Source organism: Cotesia glomerata, linkage group LG5 (genome assembly GCF_020080835.1).
Source record: "Cotesia glomerata isolate CgM1 linkage group LG5, MPM_Cglom_v2.3, whole genome shotgun sequence".
Lineage (NCBI taxonomy): Eukaryota > Metazoa > Arthropoda > Insecta > Hymenoptera > Braconidae > Cotesia > Cotesia glomerata.
This window is the reverse complement of record NC_058162.1, coordinates 10,810,334-10,836,077: the sequence shown is the minus strand read 5'-3', so window position 1 is coordinate 10,836,077 and position 25,744 is coordinate 10,810,334. Positions and strand designations below refer to the sequence as shown.

Genomic DNA, 25,744 nt, shown 5'->3' with positions numbered 1-25,744 from the left:
TATCAACTGATATATTTTGATATTTTCACGCTATCAAACTCAAACTTTTACTAAATAATCTCATTTTTCGCGTATTCAATGGAACACAGTAAAAAATTTTATGTCATTGCGTCAAAATTCATCGTTAAAAATCATCGTTTTGGCATGGAAAATTAAAAAGTTCATGCTTATATAAGCCGAAATTTTTGATGAAAGTCGTACATTTAAAATTTATAAGGGGATAGAAACTGATACGTCATACGGAACAAATTAATTTTAAAAATAGAACTGCAGTCTATAGTTCGATAAAATTTTTCTTCCAGACTTAAAATATCATTTAAGAGGGTAAATCATGCATGAACAGTTCTTGTCAGCTGATATATGGAGTTTTAATCCTTTTCTATTAGGCTAGAACAGACATGATCGGACATGGAAAGGTCTGAGCGTATTTAACGCTTCAGACATGAACAGGCATGGACAGGTCTGAGCATATTTAATGCTTCAGACATGAGCAGGCATGAACAGGCTTGATCAGATCTGATCAGGTCTGAGCGTATTTAACGGTTCAGACATGAACAGGCATGAACAGACATGGACAGGTCCATTTTACTATAGTAAAATAAAAATTCTGGAAATGGATTTACTCTGAAAATTTTTTATAACAGAAATCACTTATATTTTTAACAAATTTTGTGACACCATAAAAAACCTACTTTCCTTTAAAATTGTCTTTGCTAGTTATTTTGTAGAAGAAGCATAAAACTATGACCTTACCTTATGTTCCAACTTCATAATAGACAGTTATATCGAAATTTTTTGTTTCCATATGTATTTGATGTGTTATATAAACTTAGTTTGGACCGCTTCAAACTTCTCAGTTTCAACTCAAAAGTGGGACGACCAAACAACTGTACCGTATCCAGGATTGTTCTTACCCTAAATAATGGAGATGTTTAAAGCGTCGAAATTTGATCGGAGTCACTTCCAAGACAGAATATACAATCTTGCTTACCCGGGAAAAAATGATCAGATCTGATCAGACATGAACAGGCATGAGTCTTCAGGTCTGATCAGGTATGAAAAATGACCGGGTCTGATCAGACCTGGCCAGGCATGTTCAGGTCTGATCAGATCTGTTCATGTCTGACTCGATCAGGTCCATAAAAAAAAAAAAATTGGTGCCGACGGGGATTCGAACCGTACACCTCGCGCTCTTCAGACTGACACTTTACCTCTTGACCAAATGATTCATCTTAACTTGAGAGTATCTTTCGAGCTACTTCAAGTAATTCAAATTTTATACATGATTTATCCTTATAGTTAACGGAGTTCTATACCTAATTTATTAATTATTAATAATTAATCATATATTACAGTGATTTATTCGGAACGGCTATGTATTTTTTTTCGCTCCATTAACATATGGTTCTACACTGAGAGAGAATTTTACTCAATAGTAAAAAAAAAGTTTATTTGGACTTGAAAAAAAATTTAGTTAATATTAATAAAATTATATTTCATATAAATAAAATTATATTAGTATTTAATAAAATTTCATAAGTATTTAATAAAATTTTCTTAAATACTAATATGTGTTTATTAAAATAACCACGAACGACGCTTTCGTTTGCTGTCATTAATACGAATATTAAGTCATTAAAAGAAATAATCTCAAAAAAAAAAAAATTAATATTCATCAATTAATTATAATATATTCAAATATATTTTCACAGTAAAGTCTTTTAATAAATAGTATTAAGATTTTTAACAAGACATCCTAACCTAACCTATTTGTTTACTTCATGACGAATCACATGTAGAGATTTTAAATAATAAAAATAAATAAATATTCGATTGAATTTATGAAATCATAGTCTTTATTTTTAACAAATGCGTCCCTACATTGTCTGGTTTTCTGCTTCTGTTTTCATTTTATTAAATAATGTCTAGCTCTTATCGATTCATTTGTGAAATTTTTTAAATTTAAGTGCATAAAATTAACATCCACTCGGATAACAACAGTTTTAGACTTTGTATTTCAAAATATAGTTCCGACAAAATTCAATTTTATTTAATTATTTATTCAATTAATTACTGATCAATACTTGTTAGTTAGTTGATTAATGAATTTTCTTTATATTACATGTAGATAAATATTCATTACATACTAAGAAACATTTATTAGTATTTAATAAAATTTTTATTAGTATTTAAGGAAATTTAATTAATATTTAATAAATTTTTATTTGGGATTAGCCAAATAAACGTTTTATTAAATAGTAATAAAATTTCATTACTATTAAATAAAATTCTCTCTCAGTGTTGGCTAGATATCAGACATGGACAGGTCTGATCAGGTCTGAGCGTATTTAAGGCTTCAGACATGAACAGACATGAGCAGGCATGAACAGGTCTGATCAGATCTGAACGTATTTAACGCTTCAGACATGAACAGACATGAGCAGGCATGAACAGGTCTGATCAGGTCTGAGCGTATTTAATGCTTCAGACATGAACAGGCATGAACAGGTCTGAGCGTATTTAATGCTTCAGACATGAACAGGCATGAACAGGTCTGATCAGGTATAATTTCAGGCCTGATCATACATGAACAGGCCTGCTCAGGTCTAATTTCAGGCCTGATCAGATATGAACAGGTCTGCTCAGGTCTAATTTCAGGCCTGATCAGATATGAACAGGTCTGATCAGTCCTGATCATTTTTTCCCGGGTAGCTTTATTTTCAATATAATTTCTGTATCGGATAAAGTCCATAGCTGATAGATTATATACATTAGCAGTGTGTATTACTTATGAAATATAATAATCTTTTGACTCAGTTTAGTCACCAAAATATTTTTTAATTTATCTATTTAGTAATTCTTTTCACATTTTTATAAGGTATAGCTATTTAACTGTTTCATGAGAATGGGCGTTCCTCCCGCGTTGTCTTAATCGACAGCTAAAGAGCATACTCTAACTCCGACGGCTAAAAAGACGATTTAGACTATAACTTTCACATCAGTTAATTACTGAATTAAACATAAAAATTTCCAACGAATCAAATGTAAAACTAATAAATAACCATATTTATTAACCAATAAATCAGATTTTTATTGATTTTATAGTAAATTAATTAAAACTATTAATTTTCTCTAATGCTTAAGCGATTTATAAATTTTATACTCGATTTAATGTCTATAATTTTTTAAAGTAAGACTCCATGTGTGTATAGCCTTCATTAAGTATCATGATTATCATGAAATAAAATTTTGGAATTATTTTTATAGTCGTCGCACTTTTGAGTCCCAGTATTCATTGTTTAGTAGAATTATTATTTTTCAATGATAAAAATTTTACGGTACATTTTGGAAAAAATTTTAATTTCAATATTCATTAAGATAATTCGAATTACGTTGTTATTTAGTAATTAACAAACTATTTCGGAGTTTATAATAAATTCTACATTTAACGTGTATAATGATTCATTACATTTTTATTATAAAATTATAACTTCGATTATTTATTCTGTGACGACAAATCTCAAAGTGAATAACAATCCCTGAAACTTCCCACTATTTTCAATCTTGAAGCGTATGATAATATTCTATTAGATAATTTTAGGGATATGTTTATAAAATAATTAGAATGTCTTCTTGAAACCTCGAAACGTCAAAATTTAATAAAAACTTTATATTAGAAAATTTTCTCCAAACCAATAACTTCCTGAGTTTTATGATAATTTTTAATTTTGAAAATGAGGAGTTATAATTGATCCTATTTCCGCAAAATTACAAGCATTTGATTACAAAAGTTCTGAGTTTTGAAAAATTTTATATCTAAAAAAAGGTATCTTTAAAAAAATTTGTTGAATAAACCATAAATGTGTTTTTCATTGATATTATATACATGAAGCTTAAAGTCAACTGGAAAGACCTCTAAAAATTGGTCGATTTAGCATGAAATGCCTCGAAAATAAAAAGTATTATATAATTTTTCATTAGAGACATATCGTCTTCTTTAGGAGACTCAGTAGTTTGTATAAGTATATCTATCCTAAAGTTTTAACATCTGATAAAAAATTTACAGTGTAATAAACAAGATATTTTGTAGCGTATTTATAATGAAAGGTATTTTATAGATCTGTACATAAATATTTAGAATAAAATTAGTAATTTAGGTAATCTTCAATAAATAAAATTAGCAAAAAATTAAATTTACAATAAAAAGGCAATCGTTATAATTTTGAAGAACATGTAAAATATTTTTTATTACATTTTAATTGTAAAGGGTATAATTAACAAAAATACAGAATATGATATTCTTTTTCAGATGAGTATAAAAACCACCGTAGAAATATTATATGTAAATTTTTGATTGTAAGTATATTAAAGCGAGTACGTATACGACTAAATTAGTATAATAATCATAATAATAATAGTTATAATTATTACTTTTCATATTTATTTAAATTAGAGCGACCGTTCTGGAACCCAAATTTAAATATGAGACTAAAATCAGCAGACATCTGACAATTTTGGAAATTTTAATAAAATAAATATTTGTGGAAAATTGCGCTTTTAAATTTTTTTTAATTTCTGAAGTGGAATTTTTTTCGAAATTTTTTTTTTTATCATAAATTAATTGTTATAAGAATCTAAAAAAATTTAAGGTGTCTGTTGATTTCAGGATCATTATTTAAATTATTAGGTTGTCCCAGAGAAAGAGGGGAATTGAATTTTTCGGCAAGGGTACAGTGAAGTCTCTTCAACTTTGACTACACGAGTCTGAAATTCTTAAAATTAAAAATCAACAGACTCGATAGAGTCTGGCGCCAAGTTCCGTTCTCAAGCCAGACTACCGAGTGTGTATATACCGTAAGCAGAACGGTTTTTTGAGGTTACAAATTTTTTTTCAAATTTATTTTGATTTTTTTTTGTATATGATATTTTATAATAGTAGTTCATGCTTTTTATTACGCGTATTACTTGATCATTATCAATTATCTTTATAATTTATATTTAAAATTATTAAAAATAATCAGCACAAACTATAGCGACCCAGATTTTTAGATTTTAACTTTTTTCTTATGTAAAAAGCGGACGGCCAGAGACTAAATAATATAAAGGTGCTTTTTCATGCTGACGCTTGACGCTAGTTTCTAGCGTAAAATTTGGTCACGTGATGAGAATTTAACACTGCGCCATCTAAAAAAAATTGTAGCGAAAAATTTCAGCGTTTAGCGTCAAATTCAAGCGAAAAATAAAACGTTAGTATCGAAAGTCGATTTATCGATACAACCACTACACTTTATAGGTTAGGTATGTGATTGTGAGTAATAAACATTCCAATACTTAGTTACAAACTTAGTGACCTCGTCACAATCATTAATAAATAAATTATCCTTGTGAATACATTTATCTATAAAATTATGTCTAGTGAATATGACTATCAAATGTGGATTTACAAGTGTCAAAAAATTATTCGACAAGCGCAAATAAACAGGCTTCGACGCAATAGGATTCTACTTACGCTTATTCTAAATGATATCGCTATTCAAAAAAAAAAAAAAATAAGTATAAAAAGAAAAGATTTAGGGTAAATCCGTTGTATAAATTACGACGAGAACACGGATGTTTTGAAGCACTATTTCCAACACTTTCTTCATTCCCTGAAAAATTCGAAAATTACATTCGTATGTCTGCCTCTCAGTTTGAAGAATTGCTGTGCTTAATTGGTCCACATATAACTAAAAAAAACGTTGTGAGAGAACCAATTTCAGCTACCGCTCGACTTGTTATGACTCTGCGATAAGATCACGTAAACTTTGTTATTATTATTTAGTATCGTGGAGTAAAATAATACTAATTATAAAAAATACTTTTAGATATTTGGCGACAGGAGATTGTATGACATCTATATCATATCATTATCTCGTTGGTGTGACGTCAACCGCAAATATCATTGCTGAAACTTGTCAAGTTATATGGGATTGTCTTCAGCCGAAGGTGTTACCTTACCCTTTAACAACCCGTGACTGGTTAAAAATTGCAGGTGATTTTGATAAAAATTGGCAATTTCCTCATTGCATTGAGAAACTCGGAGAAACTCGCAGCAATGATAAAATTTCCAGGGGTCTCCAGGTGGTACTGTAGCTGAACCACTAGCGCGATGTTCTGCATGAATAAGTTTACGGTAGGTGTCACGTAAACTTTTAAATTTTTTTTTAGCTTCGGTAGCACTTCATTTTCCTGGTGAAACAAATTGTTATTAATAAAATTTTTATTTTATACTTCATTTTAATTAATATTAGCATTTCATTTTGATAGAGTAGACGCTATAAAAGATACAATCATTCATTTTTACCATTCAATGCTGCAGAAACTTCTTCCCAAAGCGTAACTGTTATTTCTCGTGTTCTTTCCGCTAGTGAAATATTAAAATTCCACAAAGGAATTCTATTTTGTACCTCAATAATTAAATGTTCGATCTCCTCGTCACTTAATTTTTTTTTACTTGTTTTTGATGCTGCCGTATTACGTCGCTTTGTTGATTTTTGAGTTTCTGGTGGAGATTTAACTGGAATAAATTACAGAACATATTTACTCATACATGTATAAAAAGATTAGACACTAATTTTAATTCAAGTACTTAGTTTGTGAAAAATAATTCTGATGGGTTTAGTTTGTTCTACACTGTTTTAAAAATATCAAAATTGATTTGGAAGGTTCTAAAAAATATTTAACTCGGGCAACGCCGGGTTCCGAAGCTAGTATCATTTAAATTAAAAATGAAAATGAATATTTTTACTAACATGAATTTTGACAACAATTCTCTTTGTTGCCATAAATGGAATCTTCAATCAGTCCTTCCCTACCGTCTCGAAGAATCGCTCGTCGAATACTAGTTTCTTTATCACCTGAAAATAAGATATGTGTAATTTTTAATAATTATTTTACTTTTTTGTTACACTATTATTTGCAGCAATAAACCTAAGAGAGGATAGAAATAATAATTTTCGTCTAAGTGGACATCGTCATAATCATTTAGGCATGGATGGTGTTGGTAATCATCACATATCATTTCACATATGCCACATGTAAAAACAACACGTACTTCCTACATTACAATAAAAACCGTTTAGATTCTTTTACTACGTTTATATATCATATTTGTTAATAATAATTGATATTTACCTCAAAACTCATTGTGAATAGTTTTAATATTCACACCGCACTTAATATAATAACTGGCAACTTTGAATAAAATTGTATGTGCTATTTTTAAGTATTTGTTTTTATTTATTTTTACACTCGCTATTTTTTTTTTTTTTTTATATCATCACAAAGTAACAGCTGATTGTTGTTGTTTTATAAAGATCGATTACTATTGATTATCGATATCACTGTTCGAGTTACGCTGACGCTTATATCACCCGTTAAAAAAGCTAAACTATGTTTAGCTTTTTCGCTACAATTTTTCTTAGATGGCGCAGTGTTAAATTCTCATCACGTGACCAAATTTTACGCTAGAAACTAGCGTCAAGCGTCAGCATGAAAAAGCACCTTAAGGATGCATGCTAATCTTATAATAGATGGGAAACTACAGTGAAAAAGATATTTGACAGCTTGCAATTACACACGCCAGGCGGCGCAAGAATAACTTTTACATGAACTATAGCTTAAAGGGGATAGTTTGCCACCGGAAATGTATTAAATTAAAATTGTCAATTTTTATTATAATTACAAAAAATACTGAAATCCGAACAAAAACAGTTTCACTGTAAAAAAATCACGCCAAGTCCACGTTCATAAGACTATTAAGAAAAAAAATTTTATTTCTTTACAAAAAGATATAAAATAAAAAATTAAAAAATCCAAGTAACCGATATGGTTGTATATGATTTTCGGAAATTAAAAAAAATTTTGTTGTAAATTTAAAAATTAAAAGAAACAATTTTGGAACGTACTTGGTGTGCGTCATTGTGTACTTCAATTTTTTTTTAAAGTCCTAGTAGATAGATTTTAGGAATTTCATAAAAAGTGAAATATTTCGTAACCACGCACACTAAATACGTTCCAAAATTGTTTCTTTTAATTTTTAAATTTACAACAAAATTTTTTTTAATTGCCGAAAATCATATACAACCATATCGGTTACTTGGATTTTTTAATTTTTTATTTTATATCTTTTTGTAAAGAAATAAAATTTTTTTTTCTTTATAGTCTTATGAACGTGGACTTGGCGTGATTTTTTTACAGTGAAACTGTTTTTGTTCGGATTAGAGAATACACGTTGGTAGACGAGCTCATCCACTGCTTTTTTTGTGAGAAATGGTAGACAGACGAAGTTAGAGAACGAAAAATAGTGAGTGGCTCCACTACATTGAAAAAAAAAAAAAAAAAATAAAATAAAATAAACATCTCAACGCTTCGCTGGAACGAGTTTATTGGTTTTTTTTAAACAAAACACAATTTAGTATTGTAATAAACATAACTCAATAAAAAAAATTGTTTAATTATTTAATGTATAAATATGATTAAACCGAGTAGAATTAATTGAGCGAAATATTTTCACATTATTATAACCTCAATACATAATGACTAAATTTGATAAATTGAAAAACATAACTGGGAAAATAGTCTGTAATAAAAGCGAATTAAATTTAAGAAGTACTTTGAAAGGAGGTCAAAGTTTTAGGTAAGTTGATTATTTAATAGTAAATCTAATTTTATTAATTATTTGGTCTGTTAAAATAAGAGATTCTTTTGTAAAAAAATTTTAATATGAGTGTGACAGTAGCAGACAACTAATTTTTTGAAATTATTACGACAAATTTTAGATTGATGGCTGTAAAAGAATTCTTAAAAATTTTACAGGAAAAACTACTAAAAACTTTTGTGCATTTTTTAATGTTTGTACTTTTATAATATTTAATGACATCGACTTGAAACAACTTTTGATAATTTTTAGAATTAGTTTGATACATGAATTATGACAAAAAAACTAGAAAAATAATTCCACATGTATAAAGTTAAAAAAACTATAAAATTAATTTTTTAAAAATAATGTTCTATAACTAACTCATTTATTCAAAAGAATTAGAACAGTAATTAAATTATTTTTTGGTTTTGAAAAATTGTTGAGCGTATGCTACAATAATACTCATATTTTAACAACTATTGGTGTTGATGATAAATAAAAAATATTCCATATCACTTATTTACTTTATTTAATTTTAACAGATGGAAAGAAGTAGAAAATGGTGAAAAGTATCGAGGAATTTTTGCTGGTGAATTATGGACACTTCATCAAGATGATCATTATATTTATTACAAAACACATGGATCCAAGTTAAGAAACTCAATAGATTGTGAGAATGAATTATTTAAATACTTTAATCTCCATATCTCTTTGAAAGATAATTTAGAGATCTGGTCTGAAAATGATGAAAATTTTAAAAATTTTACTAATATTGTTGAGGGTGTTCGTATATTAAACCAAGATATGGTAGAAAATATTTTTTCATTCATTTGTAGTGCTAATAATAACATAATTAGAATTACTGGGATGATAGACAAAATGTGTCGTCATTTTGGCAATAAAATTTGTAAATTCAACAAAGAATTTTACTACGATTTTCCAACAATTGAATCCCTTGCACAAGACAATGTTCAGACTGTATTGTCAAAAGAAGGATTTGGTTACCGTGCTCCTTACATTTATAAAACAGCCAAGAAATTAGTTGAACTTGGTGGTCGCAAGTGGTTAGAAAGTCTTCACAAAGATCAAGGAGCAGAGTATGAAAATGTAAGACAAACAATTCAAGTTTTGCAAGGAGTAGGTCCAAAAGTTGCTGATTGCATTTGCTTGATGTCATTAGGACATTTGGAATCTATTCCAGTGGACACACATATTTATCAAGTTGCTCGAGAATTTTATTTACCTGATTTAAAAGAAGTTTCATCGTTAACTCCGACGATGTATCAAGAAATCAGTCGCCATTTACGCACCAAGTGGGGACCACTGGCTGGATGGGCGCAAGCTGTTGTATTTTGTACTAGAATTAAGAGTAATCCCATTAAAAAAAAAAAAAAAAAAGGATAGTATTGATAACACGAGAAAAAAATTAAAAAAAATTTGATAAATTTAAACTAAAACTTTGTTTGTATAGGGTAAATGTACGAGTAGTTGACCGATTAAGGATTTTTGGCATTTCAATTGATCGTAATTTAATTATTATACGCTAAAAAAAAAAATTTTAAGTTTATTTAAACTTTAAATATTCAAGTTTTTTATATGTGATGTTATTTATTCGAATTATTCATAAAATTACATATAAATTCACATTTAAATGCAGGTAAGATAAAAACACCAGTAGTTGACCGTTATTTTGTAAATTTTAATTAGTTTTTTATGTTTAATGTATAATGTTTTATGCTTATTTATTTAAATTAGATTTGTATTATTAGTAAACAAAATTCGTTTAGTTTAGAACAAAACTAATGATAATAAAAAAGTAACAGATTAGTAAATTAAACTTCGATTCAATAATGACAAAAGCAAAACATTTTTTTGAGGCACATGTATGCAATTATTAAAAATAATAACTATTATTTAAAATAAACTATTAATTACTATAAATTTATATCTATATATTTCTAATATCAACAAAAAAATTCATATTTAAACTTGTTACACTGATAGAAGGATTTGTTTATATTTAATGATGTTTGTTAATATCATAGAGTTTAATAAATATTTATTAACAGTTTATAAATTATTTATTAAATACGATTTATTAACTGTTAATAAATATCCATTAATGTTTAATGAATATTTGTTAACTTTTAACAAATATTTATTTAAAATCAAAAGCAAAAATAGCAATTTTCTTTTGACACTTTTAATAACCCTACAGCTGGAATACATGATAATAATTCAATTCACTAAATAAATTAACGTTTTTAATATTTTAAAATATAAAAGATAATTATGAGCCGTGATAAAATTTGGTATGTTACAGTAAACGTTATTATAAAATAATATAATTAATGTAAATAATTTGTAAAGGTTATTTTTGTTTATAAGCAATCTTCATAACATATGACATTGCAAGCGAAACACAAATTCACTCAACAAAATATCTATTAACTGTTAATAAATATTGATTAAATATAAATAAATACTTATTAACTATTAATAAATGTACTCTTTTCTCCTAAATAAATTAAATTATTAATAGCTAATAAATCCTTCTATCAGTGTACAAATTTAAACTTGACTCAACAATCATCTTATTTAAAACACATTAAACAATAAGCATAAATACTTCTTTATTACGAATAATTTAATAATTATAAATTATTTTAAATAACAACACTTATGTAAACATAAAATTATCATGTAAACATATTTATATTTTTATTTTATATAGGTTAAAAACTTACAACTGTGCATGCGGTCAACTACTGGTATTTTGAAAAATAGCAGGTTCTAATAGATGACCGAAGAAATTTATTGATGGTACAACGGTGTTTTATTGTGCCAGTATCTGACCGGTCGTTGAATTGGTATTTATTTGATTGTTTTTGTCAAATCTTATTAAAAGATTTGTTAAGAAACTATTAAAGAATACTTCAGAATTTAATTTGGAAAGATTAACCTAATAGAAACTTTTTTGTTAACTAAAACATGTAGTCGCCTCTCGGATACTCTACTATAGTAATTGACCGATTTTAATCAGATTATGCGTTGAAAAATTTTCATGAATTATTTTCGATGTTCTAAAAATTTAATAATATTTGGAATACCTATTCATTGTAATGATTATAAGTTCAACAATAGTTAAAAATAAATTTCAGGGTCATAAAAAATGCAGTTAATAATAATTTTTGGACTTTTTTATGAAAGCGGTCAACTACTGGTGTCCGGTCAACTACTGGAACACTTATCCTACTGAATATTTTACTAAAAATTAAATTCATTTTAAAATAGAACTTTAAAGATAAATTTTAGCCAATAAATTACCCATAGTTAAATTATTGTTTTACAGATTAATTCTGAAAATCAATAAATAAATAGTCAAATTTTTCATTAGGTTTTAAAAAGAATAAGCTTGTATAGGAGAATTATTCTAAAAACGTTAACTGCCGCTGAATTATCCCTGATAAAAAAAAAGTATTGAAACAAAGAAAAAAGTATTGAAAAGTATTGGTTTTCTAGTCAATCTAATACTTTTCAATACTTTTTTCTTTGTCTCAATACTTTTTTTTATTCAAAGTAAGCTCTAAAGAACATAAGAAGTCATTGTTCTATATTCACCGCTGATATGGTAGGATGAAAAGATTTAATATATTATTATTACTATTATTATACGTATCAAAAAAATCATACTTAAATAACAGGAAGATTTATTCTATTAATAAAATACCCTCATTATCAAAGTTGTCAATGGTTTAGTCCATCAGTCAACCTAAAAATATAAAAAAAAAAAAAAACATTTATTATTATTATTTTATATTTCCCATACATCTTAAAATAAACGAAGAAAATATACAAGTTTCGGCCATTGAGAAATGATTGACAAAATTTTGAAAGATATTGCAAATTGTGCCTTAAAGGAAACGTAAAATTTAATACTGGATATTTTCAATATTCAAAACTCGTGTTTATATTTAAAAAAAGTTTGGAAAATCCAAAAGTGCACGACTCATGATGCTCATTTAATTATGAAATATTAAAAAAAAAAAAAAAAACATGTTCAAAATTAGTTGCCGAAAAAAAAGCTGTACTAGGAAGGTAATGCACAGGCGCCCCTGGTGGAATAAATGTACACATTCATAATATGTATAGATATATCACCATCCATGTTCATTTTACATGGGTATCAGGGAAGGGCACGTAAAATACTTAACGTATTATACTTAGTTTTAGACATGTATAATACACGTAAATTACCGGTTGGGTTTCTTACGTGACGTATTTTACGTTAGGTATTTCAACACCATCTACCGAACTTTTGATGAACTTAAATTAGTAAATAAATAAATATAAACTAAAAATTTATCATTATTAACCTAATATTTAATTAAATTGAAGTTTTTACATTAATAATTCATAGAATTATAATATCATAAAGAAAAAAATATGCAAAGAGGAGGTCGACCGAAGCACAGTTTTTGGGAAGAAGGAGGATTTCAGCGTATTCGTGAAAACGGAAAACAAGTTGCATTATGTGTAAAGTGTAAAAAAATAATGAATAATACCACTGAACAACGATTGAAGAGTCACAGGTAAATTTAATCTTAGTCTCAATTTTTTTCTATTCTCTATGATTTAAAATTATTAAACTATAAATTTATTTTATAGGAAGTCGCGTATTTGGGAAAACTCTGATTCAATTTCTGAATCTGAAGATAACTGTAATATAACATTGTCTAAAAAACGAAGAAATCTTTAAGTAACTTTTTTTATAGTAATAATTTCATTTGATCTAATTCAAGATCTTTATTTTAAAAAATTTTGTAAAATATTACGGCCTGCATATGAAGTCCCTAGTGAAGTTAAGTTATCGACAACTTTACTTGAAAAAGCTCACGAGAAATTTACTGATCGTAAACTAAACTTGAAGGAGAAAAAAGGAACATTATTATTTTGTAAAAATGTTGCTCAAACAAGTGGCTTAGAGATTATTGCTTTAACAAGAACTGGAAATGATACATTATTTCTAAAGTCTTGGATCTTGGGAGAAGAACGTGATTATATAAGTAATTATTTGCAAATGATTAACGAGTCAAGCTCGATCGCACTTAAAAAGTATTATATATCAGTGTATGCTGTGATATCATTTATAAACATACCAAAAAATAATCGTATTCTTGATTCCACATCAGCATCGCAACTTCCATCGGAATCTATAATTATGTGGTACTTTGATTGTCATTTAGAAACTGTCGATACACTCATGCAGCAATTCACGATGATTCTTTAGAAATCAAAATTAATCGTCTGTTAAACGCTATAAAAAGTACTGATGTTGAAAAAGAATTAGTAGAGGTAGTTATTTCATGAAAATTAGTAAATATAGTAATATAGTTTATGAATTTTTGATTGATGAACTAGATGATACAGGATTGCAGGAATTAGAGTGTTTTAAAAATTCTAAAGATTTATTTGCAAAGTTAATTACTAAAACTACCTGTTCAAAAACTTTTTGGAGTATATAGCTTCAGAACAAAATCCAAATCTTAGTATGTTGGCTCAATCATTATTAAAAATACCAGCATGTACGATAAAATTTAATCAGTATGACTTAGGTAAAAACTTACCAGAAAAATTAGTACCTAAGTTCACTGATGTTTTTTATAATCTTAAATTTATGAATGCTAATTAACAAAGAATATATTATATAAATTTTCAATCATTAAATATATTATACAGATATAGGAATTATTATTAAACAATTAGATTGTTATATTGAATGTTTGTTTCAACCTATGAAAGACCTGTAATTTTAAATCATAATTAGTATATTTACATCTTATAAACTTGTAAATAGCAATTTAATTATTTATATTTATCTGTGATCAATTAAAACAACTTATCTAAGGATTATATTATATACAAGATATCTTATAAGCAAATTTTAATTGTTACTCAACAGTCATTAAAATTAAATGAATGAAAATCTGTGATCAAAGTAACTTATTATTATAATTATTTTACTGTGGTAAATTAAAAAAGTTATTCTATTTATTAAATTAGCTTATAAGCAAATTTTAATTGTTACTTAAAAATGAAAATCTGTGATCAAAGTAACTTATTATTATTATTATTTTACTGTGGTAAATTAAAAAAGTTATTCTATTTATTAAATTAGCTTATAATCAAATTTTAATTATTTTTTAAAAATGATCAAAATTTGATAAATAAATAACTGAGATTTGAGTTCTTACTAATTTCTGTGATATTAGATTAATTTATTGATCTCAGTTTATGATCAAATTAAAAACAAATTCTAAACGTTATGTAACAATAATATTAAAACAAATATGTAAGAATAATCAATAAATACCAATTTAAATATGGTAATTATTTACGTATGTATTTGATTTGTTTTATTATAAAAATTTTCATAGAAAGTAGAAATAAACTTTGTTCTGGATACATGATATTTTACGAATTCATTTCATCCTTTTACTGATAATTTATAATTAAGAAATCATTATTCTGGAAAATTTTTATTAAAAATATATTTGATGTGAATTTCAACTTTACTAATAAACACAACAATAAAATTATTTACAATACAATTTTCAAGTACAAAAATTTTTATTTCTTCAAGTATATAACTAAATTAATTATCATTGTAAATTTTATAATAATACATACACATTACACAATATATATATTTTAAATACTCATTTCGAATTTCCAGAACTCATTTTCAATGTATAATAAATGTCGATTAACTTTTTTGAACGTTCGGGTGTTAAACGATTTCGAAGACAAGAATGAACAAATGACCTGTTTGAAAATAATCTTTCAATTTGTGCTGATGACGATGGAATGTTAATCAATCGTTGAGCTAATTGAGAAATTACTGGGTATGAGTTTTCGGCCATTTGTCAAAATAATTTTGGAGGGACATTTCCTTTTTTCAGTAATGATTCAAAAATTCCAACTTTATTTTCATAAGCTTCCATTTCATGATAAGATTCATTTAATTCATTCCTTATAAATTCAATAGCTTGAGAATAATATTTATCGGTATGACGAAACTGTTTTCCTTGATAACCTGGATGCAATAAATTCGCTGCTAATAAAATTCGAGTCAATACTTTGTCAATGCGTTTTTGGACAATTTCTTGAATTTTTTCATTATCAGTCGGAACGTTTAATTTCATCCACTCTTCAGCTGCATCAGGTAAAGTAAAATTTGACTGTTGACATTCATTAATTAATGAACAAACTGGATCAGATAAAACGATGAAATTTTGTAATTTTGTTATTAAAGAATCATCGAAAATCTGATCATTCAAAGTAATCAATTTTTCTTTCTCTTGTTTTTTTGATTTTGTAAAAGACGGATTGTTTAATTTATTACTGATAATTTTTTTCATTATATCTAAATTTTTTAAGCAACACCGAAACGCATCACGATAACTGCACCAACGAGTTTTGCAAGCCATTTTAATTTTTGTTCCTCCGTTTTCTATTATCTCTCGTTCTAAATTAGAAGCTTTGAATGTACGTAAAATGGTATTTATAGATTCTGCAAATGATTTATCAATAAGGTCCTTGGCAAGTAAATTTCCATGATGACTGCTGCATCCTGCATGCCATAAATTTACAGCTTTACCCATTGCTGTCATAACTGGAGCGTTATCAGAAACTACGGCATAAATGGTTTTATTATAATTTGTTTTGGCTATTTCGACAGCTTCTTCAATAACTTTAGTTAATTGTTGTGTATCTTCAGATAACAATGTGAAATCCCAAGAGTTTAAAAAAAAACTTGGTTCATTTGCTGTATGAATAATACATACAACATTTTTAGTATTTGCAACCGAATTTTTCCAACCATCTATCACTATTACTCCTTCTGACTGATTAATTTTTGTGTGTTCACTTGAAATTTTGCTATGTAATTTATTTAACAACGTATTGGAGAGAGTTTTTCTGCATGGCAGATGATAGTTCGGATTTAACGACTTAACAAACTCTTTAAACGGAATTGATTCAACAATACTAAACAGAAGATTGCATCCTACGAAAAATTTCACAAGTTTCATCAATAGTTGATAAATCACTCCTACTATTTGATGAAATGCTTGAAGTCGCTTTAGATTGATTATCAAATGAAATATCATCTGACCTTTCTTCAGAGGATCTACTTAGCACCTATAGAAATGTAAAGAAAAATTTATTCAAAATAAAAAAAAAAATTTGTTTTTTTGAAAATATTCACTGAGAAAAAAAATACTTTTACTCAATTAACAATTTTTTGGTTCAAGAAATTCGATGAGATCAAATATTCTATTATTTTTAATTACTAATTTCTGAAGAGAAGAGCATCAATATTTATCTTTGGATAATAGATAAACAAGAGAATAGGTTTATTTAAATTAAGTAAAAATTATTTTAATCAATGTAACAAGTTCTTGAGCTAAGAATATATATTCTCGAAAATTTTCAAGAACATAAATTCTTGTATCAAGAAAATTTTCTTAATAAAAGTATTTTTTTTCTCAGTGTAATTATCGCTTTGCAATATACCTTAGTTTTTCCCGAGGGATCAGTAGTTTTGGCAGCACATCTATTTCTGAAATAAGTGAAGAAAATACAAAATTAATTATCAAAAAAGATTTTTTTTAATTCAATGAAAATATAAATATTTATTAAATAACTATTTACTGCTTGGGACTGGTGAGGCGTGGGTTCGAATCCCGGTGTGAGCTGAAATTTAATTTTCAGTGAACATCGGTGCTCGTAACTCATGCCGGGCTGTACAGGTTTGGGTTTTTCGATGGTTTCCCCAAGCCCTGTGCTACCGGTGGGGCACAGGCAAATGCGTGCAGTTTCCCCAAAGTCGGCCCATCGCCGCATTACTCTCCAGGCTGAAAAAGTATGTAATACCGCCAAACTTATTCTGCCAAACTTAATGTACCGATCAGCCTGGAGTCCCCTTCCGGTCTCGGCCGGACCCCCATCGAGACAGAAGTCTGAAAAGCGGGGTTAAAATAAATAAAAAAAAAAAAAAAAAAAATAACTATTTACCGATGACTTTGTAATCGAATTTGTGCAGTATTTTTTAACTTATAATTGCACTTTAAACATTGAGCAATATTTTTACCATTTAACTTTTCAATCACAAAATCATTTTCTTTAAAAATGATTGATAAATTTTTTTTTTAATGCACTCATTTTGAGATAAAATTAAAAGTTTAGATTAGTTATTGCGAAAACTGTTGAAAGACGGTTAGAATTTTAAAAATGTACAATGTCCAATGATAACCACCAGGTGGCATACAAATCGACGTATAATACCGGAATTTAAGTATTTTACGTAGTTTACGTAAAATACGTAGGAAACTGCTCGTTACGCGTAACTGCTCACCCCTGATGGGTATATATATATATTGTTGTATAGCCCCAAATTAGCTATAGTTGTTATGCTTCCATCTAGTGGATGTTATTTTTATTTATTGAAAACTTTACTTACTGTAGTTCTTTCATCCGGGAGTATTAAAATACTCGGTTTCAGCGCGGGAAAGGAATCATTTTAAATAAAAGAATTCTATTTAGACGTTATTTAATTTTGATCAAAATTATTTAGTTGGTTTCAATTTATTATTCAAGTTGACAAAATATTAAAAAGCTTCAAAATATAAAATTGAGGTTTACAATGACGTGATCTTAGTAATCTAAACTCTCGGTGAGAAGTGTCGTTACATAGTTTTTCCGAAGAGCTTCAAACTCCGTTCTTCTCCCACCATAACTTCCATACATACATCCACTCTAAGGAATACATAAGCACACACATTTTCTACTACATATAAATGATCCTTATATACTAACATGTATTTTCTCTATATCTATATATATTTATTTCAGCCTATCGGCCTGAAAGTTAGACTTCACTAATATACACTTTTAGCAATACAGTCATTATGTTTATTTAACTATTTTTATTAATTTAACAGACCCTTTTAAAATCTATTTATAATAAAAATTAACTTATAATTAACTTGAAATTAAATTACAATAAAAATTATAATAAACTATAACATGAAAATATATATATTATATTGTTTATAATATGTTGGATTAATGTTTGAGTTTGACTAATTAACAACTTGAATTAAATATTATTTCTATTATTTTACAATCAGATTTTCTAATAAAATTATAAGTCAATTTAATTATTATCATGTATAAAAGAATAGACATTATCGTTTAATTATAAATTAAATAATAATTAAATAATGATTCAATAATAAATTAATAGTTAATTAATTAAATAATAATTATTAATTATAAATTAAATACAAGATAATAATTATTAATTATTTTAACTTAATTTTGCTTAACTACAATATTATATAAAGTTAGATTTTAACAGTAAATGTTATTTAACAATCTTATTTTTGTTTAGTTACATATGGTTTTTTATTATTCTTTGTTACTTTTAGAACAAGGGTTTATTGAGTTTCACACGTGTCTTTTACGACTTTTCCTCATAGGGTTTTAAATTCCATGTGGCGAGAAATAGTCCTTGAATTACTCAAGTACCTTTTATGGGTTCTGAAAATTCGGTTACAATGTCCTTTTGTACCGAAATATGTTTTTCCCTTACTTTATTTTATTTTCTTTTGTAAATAAAACAGAGTTAACCAAAAGATGTTTATTACAACTGGTAAGAGTAAAAGCATGAAATTAATGATTTGAATATTTACTTCGAATATAAAATTTAACTAATTTTAATCATTTAATATTTACTAATTTGAATATTTCGTTTGAATTCACGCTCTTATAATAGATAGCGCTCTAATAACAGGTAGCGTCACCTGCTGGATGCACTAGGTGCATCACATAGTAAATTTATTGAGTTCTTTTAATTCGCCCGTTGGAACGCTGTAGGGCGTTCAACTCGCAGTAAATAGATTAAGGCGGGAGAGTAGATTTAAATTTGAATAATTTAAATTAAATAATATAAATATTTAATGAATTTAAAACGCTCAGATTATTTTAGTTTAATTTAGATTTGCCTTGCGCGCAAATCTATTATTTATTATTCAATGGGTTACAAAATAAAAAGTACCGACAATAATTTCGAAAAAGGAAAATTTGCGTAGTGTACTTCAGTCTTGCTTTTTGATAAGTCCCTTCTTGTTCCTTGGTTTTCGACTCCCCTGGTTGAAATGTTCGTACCTTTGGAGTGGGAGAGTCCCAGAGGGTAGTGAGGGTAGTTGCGTGCGCCTCTGCGACTCCTGTCTTCAGCAAGCATCCCTTCTCGAGTTGGCAAAAATGGGACTATGCTGCGATGACGTCACGGCGACTCGACATTCCCAGACTATATGCAACCCGCATGGATGCTTGGTTTTTATGACCTAGTCTTGAGTACTCGAGCAATCCCTTTTTTAAGCGAACGTTTTGGAAAATAAGTTACTTAAAGGATTATGATAATATTGATAATAAAAAGAGTAATAAATAAAGATCTGCGGGGTTTTCCCAGCATTGTAAAGAGTATTTCCAAAACGTTCGGCATCTTATCCTAAGTGACCATTACAATTAACGTAGGTTTATTTTAACAAAGAAATTTTTTCTTAGCATGTCTAAACTAACTGGACAGTACTAAAAGTTTTTATAAGTTTTTCCTTGGGAATTTCCGGTACTTATAAATTCGTCTATACCCTAAAATTTATGATAGAAAATTTCCCATACTTAACAATAGAATTTAAAATAGAAAGGTTTACAATTTTTTAAAGATTCTTATTTTTCTTACCGATACTATTACAAATAAAATACATATATTTTAAATCTTCCTGGGTTTTTCCTGCTATCATTTATTGCAGCCATCTTTTTTATATGTAACTAGCTGTTACCCGCCCGCTCCGCTGGGCACTTCATAGAATTGTATTTTTAGAGATCTAGACTTGAAATTTAATGGGAGTATTGTTTAGATTTGTACAGATTTCAAATTTCATCAGATTGGCCCGTACCTTTTATCCATGTGATTATTCTAGCTAATATTCATTATAAATTTTAATGTGCAATCACTATGACATTCCAGTGGTTTTTTTCCAAAAATGAATAATGACTGAAACGAAGAAAAAAATTTGAAATGATCATTGAAAGTTTCAGTTAAAGTAATTGCGCGTCTCATAAGTGAAGTTGAAATTTGGCTAGCTTAAAGCGTGACGAATTTTGCCGTTAATTTAAATTTCCTCCGTGACATCAATTTTTCATAGAAACTTATTTGTACATGTTTTTAACGAATTCTCTTAGAATAAATAGCCAAATTCCTTTTTCACATCTCAAGTGCTTAGAAAATGCATTCATTTCAATCTGTTACGTTCCCGCGATCCGGTAATAAGAACAATTCATGGGTTATGTGATCAGCAAAAATAAAATGTATGTGAAATTCTTAGTCCGTTGAGTGAATAGCTACATGTAAAGTTAAATTTTGGAAACCTTACAATTACTTTTTTTGCCGCTGCCAAAGAGACGATTGTTGTGAGAAAATATAATTTTTAAAAAAGGAAAATATTTAAATCCGTTGGCCTTGGAGGCCATTCCCGTAAGTTCCTGTTTCTCTTGAGATTCTATCAAATTCTATATCTGTAGGAACTGTATTTGAAAAGTATAAATTTTTTGACAATTATCACTCCCACACTCTTATATGGGAGAGGAATTTCATAAGATCCTATTCGAGAAAATTTCTTCATTATAAACAAAAGGTTTCAACAAAACTTCAAGTCCATCATAGAAACTTTTGTTTGGAAATGAGAGATTTTCATTGTTAACACCCCCGCAATCCCTTCTAGGGTTAGAATTCGAGAAAATTCATTCTTAGCTGAACTTGACATCATACACGAAGATTCTCACCAATTATAGTCTGTAGAAGTTACAGTTTGGAAATTAAAATTTTAGATTTTAGCACCCATCTCCGCAATTCCTATCGGAAATAGTCTTTATTGAAGTTCATTGTGAGATGATCTCTACATGAGAAATAAAAGATTTTTAGCAAATTTAGAGTTTTTAAAAGCTATATTTTGGAAATTAAGATTTTTTATTGTTAACACCCACCCCCGCGATCCTTATTGGAGGTAATTCGTTGTAAAGTCCGTTCTTAAATAATTTCTATATTATATGTAGAAGACTCTTACTAAATTTGGGGTCTGTAGGAGCTATAGCTTGGAAAATAAAAATTTTATTTGTTAACAACTACCCCCACAAACCCCTGTGAGGTGAACCATCGTGAAATTCGTTCGTATATTATTTCTACATCTCTTACAGAAAATTCTTACCCAATTTGGAATATATGGGAGCTGTAGTTTACAAACGGGAATTTTTTATTGTTAACGCCCCCGCAATTCTCTTTGAGGTAGAATATCGTAGAATTCGTTCATAAATTATTTTTCCATCACTTACAGAAAGTTCCTACAAAATTTGGAGTCTGTAAGAGCTACAACTCTAAAATTCAAAATTTTCATTGTTTATACCCATCCCCGCAACCCCTGTGGGGTGAGATATCGTAAAATTCGTTTATAGATTATTTCTATATCTCTTACAGAAGATTCCTACCAAATTTGGAGTCGATAGAAACTATAGTTTAAGAACGGGAATTTTTCATTGTCAACGGCGTCGCAAACCCCTTTGGGGGAGGAATTTAATAAAATCCATTCTTAGCTGAACTTGACAGGAAAATTATACCGGAAGATTTCTACCAAATTTAGAGTCTATAAAAGTTACAGTTTGGAAATTGAAATTGAAAATTCTAACACTCACCCCCGCAATCGCTATTGAAGGTAGAATTTATTGAAATCCTCATTTAGATCACTTCTACATCACACATAGAAGACTCTCACCGAATTTGGAGTCTGTAGGAGCTATAGCTCGGAAATTTAAAATTGTAATTGTTAACACCCACCCCCGAAATCCATATTTGGAGTAGGTTATCATTAAATATGCTCTTAGATCATTTCTACCTCAAATATAGCAGATTCTTACCAAATTTAGAGCCTGTGGGAGCTTTAGCTTAGAAATTTAAAATTTTCATTGTTAGCACCCACCCCCGCAATCCATATTTGGAGGAGGTTGTTATAAAATCCACTATTAGATCATTTCTGGATCACATATAAATGATTCCTACCAAATTTGAAACCTATAAGAACTATAGTTTAGAAATTTTTTATTTTCATTGTTAACCCCTACCCCGCAATCTTTATTGGGGATGAGTTATCATAAAATCCGCTCATAGATAATTTCTACATCACATATAGGAGATTCCTACTAAATTTGGAGTAGATAGGAGCTATAGTTTAAAAATGGGAATTTTCCATTTTCAACGCCCCCGCAACCCCCCTTGTGGGTGGAATTTCGTAAAATCCGTTCTTAGCTGACCTCTACTCGGTGAAAGGAATATTCCTACAAAATTTCAAATCTCTACGCCTTATGGTTCCAGAGATATCGTGATGAGTCAATATATAGGTGGAAATCTCATATATATATATAGATTCTTTTCAAATTTGGAGCTTATAGGAGCTGTAGCTCGGAAATTTAAAATTTTCATTGTTAACGCCCACCTCCGCAATCCATATTGGGGGTAGGCTGTCATTAAATCCGCTCTTGAATCATTTCTACATCCCATAGAACAGATTCTTACCAAATTTGGAGCCTATAGGAGCTACAGCTCGGAAATTTAAAATTTTCATTGTTAAGACCCACCCCCGCACTCCTCTGTGGAGTGGGATATCGTAAAATTCGTTTATAAATTATTTTTACATCACTTACAAAAAATTCATACAAAATTAGGAGTCTGTAAGAGCTAAAAGTCGAAAATTTTTAATTTTCATTGTTAACGTCCACCCTCGCAATCCATATTGGGAGTAGATTGTCATAAAATCCACTCTTAGATCATTTCTACCTCGCATATAGCAGATACTTATCAAATTTAGAGATTGTAGGCCCTATAGCTTGGAAATTTAAAATTTTCATTGTTAAGACCCACCCCTGCACTCCTCTGTGGAGTGGGATATCGTAAAATTCGTTCATAAATTATTTTTACATCACTCACTCAAAATTCATACAAAATTAGGAGTCTGTAGGAGCTAGAAGTCTGAAATTTTTAATTTTCATTGTTAACGTCCACCCCCGCAATCCATATTGGTAGTAGATTGTCGTAAAATCAGCTCTTAGATCAATTCTACATCACATATAGGAGATTCCTACCAAATTTGAAGTCGATAGGAGCTATAGGTTAACAATGGGAATTTTCTATTGTTAACGTCCCCGCCACCCCCCTTGTGGGTGGAATTTCGTAAAATCCGTTCTTAGCTGACCTCTACTCGGCGAAAGGAATATTCCTACCAAATTTCAAGTCAATCGGCCTTATAGCTTCAGAGATATCGTGATCAATGAGTTCAAAAACTTGATCTCCTATATATAGAATATATATAGATTTTTAATTTTTTTTATATTTAATGCCTTCTTATTATCCTTTAGGAATTGAATTTTATAATTTTTTAATTAACGCCCACGCAAGGATTTGTGAGGGTGGCATTTCATAAAATTCATTCTTTACAGCTCAAAAACTCCAAAAAAATCAATCTGGCCAAGTTTCAATCCTTTAGCTGCTATAGATTAAAAGGTACAATTTCTTTTAATTTTACGCCCACGCACGGACATGTGGGGGTAGAATTTAATGAAATTTATTCTTAACAGCTCAAAAACGCCAAAAAAGCATTCTGGCCATGTTTCAAAGTATTAATAGCTATAGATTGAAATTTACGAATTTTTTCTTAATTTGACGCCCACGCACGGGCACGCCAGGGGGGTGGAATGTCACAGAATTCGTTTTTAAAAAATTTCTAAATGTAATTTGAAACATTCTGACCAAGTTTTGAACTATTAAAAGCCATAATTGAAAAATATGAATTTTTTTCATGAACACCCCCGCAACCCCCCTTGTGGGTGGAATTTCGTGAAATCCGTTCTTAGCTGACCTCTACTTGGCAAAAGGAAAATTCCTGCCAAATTTCAAGTCTCTAGGTCTTATAGTTCCAGAGATATCGTGATGAGTGACTATCTATATCTATAGAAAGTCTCCTATATATATATAGATTCTATATTAATATATAGAGAACGTTGCGATCAATCCTTTCGGATTCACAACAATATATAGATATACAATCTTGTTGCTTTTTTATTTTATTAATTGTACATGAACGACACTGAATTACCTAACCATTCGCATATTCTGTAAGACTCGAGGTTTATATTTTGTATACCACTCATATTTATTTATACATCTACAAGTAATAACCCGATAATGACTACGGAATGAGACAGCTAATGAAAGCCAATATAATTAAGGGATGACAATGACTGGGTGACGTTGTACTAGGACCCATCGCGTGAGGTCCTCATGAAGAATGGCGTCGGAATGCCCCTAACAATCTCTCTCGTAGTCCTCTCAACCCTCGTTGAGTGGGGGCGAGTCTTGTCACGGGCTGGGGGTAAGACCTTACGTCACAGATCTCGGGCCTCACGATACTCGACAGCCTTCAGCCTCGGCAATAAGAATAGCGTTGCTTACAGTTAGCGACCCTACAATTCAGATAGTGACCTACAATTCTCCTCAAGAATTTAAAAAAAAAATTTAATTCAATTGATGCATTTTTTCGAAAGTTAGAGTGTTTTCAGAGTTTTCAGGGTTTCATACATGACGGACAGGAAATTTTTTTGACCTATTTTGATGTTTTTTTTCCGTTTCTAGTGCACTAAATCAATTTTTGGAAAGTGTCAAATTAACCTCCATTAAATTATCTTGACAATAGTATGCAAAATATCTTGATTCTGTGAACTAACAAGACTATAATAATGAAAATAGTTGCCGAAATAAGGCTAAAAAAATTTTTCGATCGTAAAGCACTCTCTGATGCTTCTCATCATGAATCGTGCAAAATAATTAATCATTTGTTGTTTGTAAATTGGTAAAAATTAACTCATGAAAATTCAAAAAATAATAAATACTAATTA

General features: G+C 28.7%; 3 protein-coding genes and 1 long non-coding RNA gene across 7 annotated transcripts in view; 1 reads left to right on the top strand and 3 right to left on the bottom strand.

Moving 5' to 3' along the window:
- Positions 1–25,744, bottom strand: part of LOC123265566 — a 32,409-nt gene that overhangs the window by 5,986 nt on the left and 679 nt on the right. The window contains exon 2 of the long non-coding RNA XR_006509599.1: positions 9,924–10,037. This is a non-coding gene — a long non-coding RNA (uncharacterized LOC123265566). The remainder of the gene's footprint in view (positions 1–9,923; positions 10,038–25,744) is intronic.
- On the bottom strand, positions 5,518–7,611 carry LOC123264667. Of its 3 annotated transcripts, XR_006509385.1 has the most exons (6): positions 7,174–7,611; positions 6,970–7,096; positions 6,792–6,896; positions 6,344–6,556; positions 5,859–6,228; positions 5,518–5,782 (listed from the first exon to the last, which is right to left on the bottom strand). XR_006509385.1 is itself a non-coding variant. In XM_044728084.1 (5 exons), the coding sequence occupies exons 2-5, from the start codon at positions 7,058–7,060 to the stop codon at positions 6,221–6,223; spliced, it is 417 nt and encodes a 138-aa protein (XP_044584019.1). In that variant the 5' UTR covers positions 7,061–7,124; positions 7,174–7,611; the 3' UTR covers positions 5,518–6,220. The 3 variants fall into 3 exon arrangements, 2 of the variants coding, with proteins under 2 accessions (XP_044584019.1, XP_044584018.1); XM_044728084.1 differs by having other exon boundaries at positions 5,518–6,228; positions 6,970–7,124; XM_044728083.1 differs by having other exon boundaries at positions 5,518–6,228.
- On the top strand, positions 8,195–10,088 carry LOC123264646 (N-glycosylase/DNA lyase). The gene is made up of 2 exons (XM_044728050.1): positions 8,195–8,677; positions 9,223–10,088. The coding sequence occupies exons 1-2, from the start codon at positions 8,577–8,579 to the stop codon at positions 10,082–10,084; spliced, it is 963 nt and encodes a 320-aa protein (XP_044583985.1). The 5' UTR covers positions 8,195–8,576; the 3' UTR covers positions 10,085–10,088.
- LOC123264636 lies at positions 15,337–17,880 on the bottom strand. Of its 2 annotated transcripts, none has more exons than XM_044728033.1 (3): positions 17,759–17,880; positions 17,258–17,303; positions 15,337–16,882 (listed from the first exon to the last, which is right to left on the bottom strand). In XM_044728033.1, exon 3 carries the CDS (start codon positions 16,849–16,851, stop codon positions 15,607–15,609), a length of 1,245 nt encoding a protein of 414 aa, XP_044583968.1. In that variant the 5' UTR covers positions 16,852–16,882; positions 17,258–17,303; positions 17,759–17,880; the 3' UTR covers positions 15,337–15,606. The 2 variants fall into 2 exon arrangements, with proteins under 2 accessions (XP_044583968.1, XP_044583969.1); XM_044728034.1 differs by lacking the exon at positions 17,759–17,880 and adding an exon at positions 17,396–17,433.